Here is a 3,583-nt window from a genome sequence, read left to right on the forward strand (position 1 = left end):
GTACAGACCAACCAGGAGCCACCGGTTTGAGATGGATTTGGACTGACACACATAAACACACAAAAGGAGAGAGCTTAAACACACACACACACACACACACACACACAAATGCAGTGTGTGTGTGCACCTGTGGTACCGTGGCACGCTCCAGGCGGGCCGAGCGCCAAACCACGGCTGTGACACACACACACACAGACACGCGCGCACACACACACACACACACACACACACACACATGCACACAGACACACACACACACACAACAAAGCTGGCCCTGCTAAGCACTGCGGTCAAAACTAGTATAAGAGAGCAAAGACATTCCTCACTCCTCTGAGGCTCTGAGCTGTGCTCTCTGCTCTCAGGCCAAATGATTAGAGCGCTTTAATCAGCAGAGGCTCTGAAAGGACAGCTATCTCCCAGCATTTCATCTCCCTCACTCTGTCTCTCATTGCAGCTCTCTCTTTTCCTTCAGCGACAACCTATCTATACGATAGGCATTTTCCTTCAAAAGACAAGCACGGCAAAAGACATGCGGAGATAGGGACATTCAGAGGGGCGAGCATGAGGCGGAGAAAGAGAGATGGATGATGGTATGTCCAGCATCTTTCAACACAGAGAATCATTGTCCTGGCAGACTGGAGAGCACCCCACAGGTGTGGCTTCACCTTAGCTGCACCACAGTCGGCCACTCTGTGTGAGTGTGTGTGAGTGTGTGTGTGTGTGTGTGTGTGTGTGAGTGTGTGTGAGTGAATATGGACACTCGTCTGTCTGTGTGTGTGAGTGTGTAAGTGAGCCAGCAAACAAGTGAGTGAGTGAAAGAAGATGACAATGTGTGTCAGTGGGGGATAAAAAGGAAGAAGCTGATTTCTTCGTGTTGACTCCCTGAATCCACTGCAGCTTTATTTAAAACTAAAGTCATGTAGCATGTGGTGCGAATTAAACTCTGGCGTAAACAGTGCAGGAATTAAAATACAATTTGACACGAGGAGCTACTTGTGTCAGTTCTCTTGTTGATTTAGAGTCTGCTCTGGTTCAGGATTTAGCCTGAACCAGTGAACTGAAGGTATTAAATAAAATGCAGACACCTGAAGGCGCACCGTTTTTCTTTTGGGTCACAGGAAAGTTCAGCAACAAACTTGCACCTTACTGGCTAAATTAAAAACAAACACAAACCCATCTGTTTTGGCCCTGTAGATTCAAGTGTTTTATTCCTGACATGCTCATACAGGATGAGCAGTTCAGGTGTTTCTCAAGGCTGTGCAGCAGCAACAAGACGTTATAAAAAGGACAAATCTTTAAAACACAATGGATGTATTCACACTAAGCCTTCAAAACAGTCATGAGACAGCCTGTCTCTGGAGGCATTGTTCAGGAAAATGGGGGTGAAGTTGGTGGTAAACTGTCTTTCATCGTTGGAGCAGTTTTGATCCCTCATTTCACACATCAGCTGATCACACAGTCCACCATCAACACGCACTAATGTCTGTATTTGTTAAACAACTTTGCAAAACCAAAACTGTAGTTTGATCCACTCTGCAGCATCTTTGCTCGACAATCGATGGGAAACATTTTCGTGCTGAGATCAAGTCACTTCTTTTTCATACAGCTGAGAAAAAATTAATTTATTTTTATTTAATTTTTAGTCTGGCTTTATGAGGACAGTGACGATGATGGGGACAGAGGTTCATCCAGCTGAGGCTCAACAGTCGGCCCCTCTTCTTAGTTTTTAGGTTTTACTGATTTTGTGTGGATGCAGGTTGTGTTGTCATAAACTTCACATTCATCCACCTTCATGTGCAGACGGTCCATCATTTAACCGTATTACTCTATATTCAGTGGATACAGGCAGAAGATGTTCAGTTTATCCTTTAGGGATTCTAACTGTCTCCCCACAGGTTTACATCTACAGCAAGTGGCAGAAAACTAGCAAAGTTGAGGGGCTCCATGTGCCAGTCACACAAGGACAGAGACCAGAGAGCCTCCATGACTCTACATCCCACAGTGACCTTGACTGGGCTGTGAATGAACAGTGGGAGGATTCAATAAAAAAAAAAGAAAAAAGCATCACAAAGCTTCACATTCAAACGCTGCTGCTTTGCAGAAGTGTGTGAGAGACGGAGAGCAGAAACATTTGATGCTCTGATGAAACGCTGAAGAACATCACATCAGACAAACACGGGCCCACGTGAACAGAAAATATGTTATCAGCAGATCTGCAGCCGATCTGTCTGTCTGTCTGTCTGTCTGTCTGTCTGTCTGTCTGTCGGACTGTCACACACCTTGCAGAGCTGAGCCTATATGGATTGTTTTATGATGACATATCCACTGCGCCTAGAGGGCCACCTGACATTCCTCACTGTGAACACACACCATCACACCACCGCCTCCACCAGCCTCCTGTCCCGTCTCACTGCAGGCAACACACACTCCTCTCACCTCCCGTCTCTCTCTTTCTCTTCACTCCTGTCTGCTATTCTTTAAACACCTTAAACTTTAATAGTCACACAGCTGAACTGACGTGAAACTGTGTTATTCAGTCTGATTAAAACTTTTTTGAGCATTCCTTTCTGGGAATTCACTGCTTAACAACCATTAATTCATTCATTCAGTGTCAATGCAGCAGAGAAAACACACCAAGGACGATTTATAGTGAAATATTTATTAGATATTTTTTTTTAGTAACAATAAAAGGTCCATATTTAAGGGAGACTGTCACCTAATTTACTTTCATATCTTTATCTTTCTTGTGCCTTGACTGCCGAGCTCATGTGCTCATTTAAATCTAATTTATCTTTGGATCAGACTCTCAGGAGAACCCTACAGAACCACTCTAACGTGTGAGTGTTTAGGTGAGGGCCGGTACGCTCGTGCTGCCTGGCGGTGCTGTGCGCAAACGTGTTGTTTTAAAAGCAGGATTCCGCCCCATTGCGCGCAAAAAACGCAAATAAAATTTGGTTAATTAGGGAGATCATTAAAAGCACATGTTGGCACGAGACAGAACGGCAGAAAACACGTGGTAAATAGACACTCACCACCACAGTCCGATGATGTTGACCGGACAGAGCAGGATAAAGAACAGGGCCAGCTGGATCCGTGATAGACGAACCGTCATGTTGAAATCCTCCAGGAGATTCCCCAGCAAAGTTTAAAGTGACGAGTTGAGCCAACCCCGAGCTTGATTATTTCTTAAATACATAGGAGGTCCTTGATTTCTGACGGCACGAATCAGCAAAAGCTCTCTGGAAACTGTCTGTCAACGAGAGCGCAAAAATCCAAGTCCTCTTCTGAAGGGCGCATCTTAATGCGCAACAAAGTTGGTCAAGAGGCTACTGAAGAGATGTCCGCTTTCAAAGGTGTGGTTAACCTCTTCATTGTCCTTCTGCTCTATGTGTCGCAGCGCATTACATGCCCTCAAAGGAGGAAAGACAATACTGAGAGCAGCGTCTCCGACTGCGGAACGGCGCACGAAAGAGGTCCGGGTAAGTGGATACGCGCAGTCCCGCCACTCTTTGGGGACTTTTTTCAAAAAATGGCATTATCGTAGGAACACGACAGAGAGGAAGAGGAGCGCTGCTGCATTTCT

At 45.4% G+C, this 3,583-nt stretch overlaps 1 protein-coding gene across 1 annotated transcript in view; it reads right to left on the reverse strand.

Annotated features, from left to right (window-relative positions):
- Positions 1 to 3,129, reverse strand: part of wnt6b (wingless-type MMTV integration site family, member 6b) — a 25,755-nt gene extending 22,626 nt beyond the window's left edge. Inside the window, exon 1 of the mRNA XM_008293523.1 lies at positions 3,033 to 3,129. Within this exon, the coding sequence (XP_008291745.1) occupies positions 3,033 to 3,112 (80 nt within the window). The 5' untranslated portion in view covers positions 3,113 to 3,129. The remainder of the gene's footprint in view (positions 1 to 3,032) is intronic.
- Positions 3,130 to 3,583: the final 454 nt, after the last annotated feature.

Source organism: Stegastes partitus, unplaced genomic scaffold (genome assembly GCF_000690725.1).
Source record: "Stegastes partitus isolate 25-593 unplaced genomic scaffold, Stegastes_partitus-1.0.2 Scaffold890, whole genome shotgun sequence".
NCBI lineage: Eukaryota > Metazoa > Chordata > Actinopteri > Pomacentridae > Stegastes > Stegastes partitus.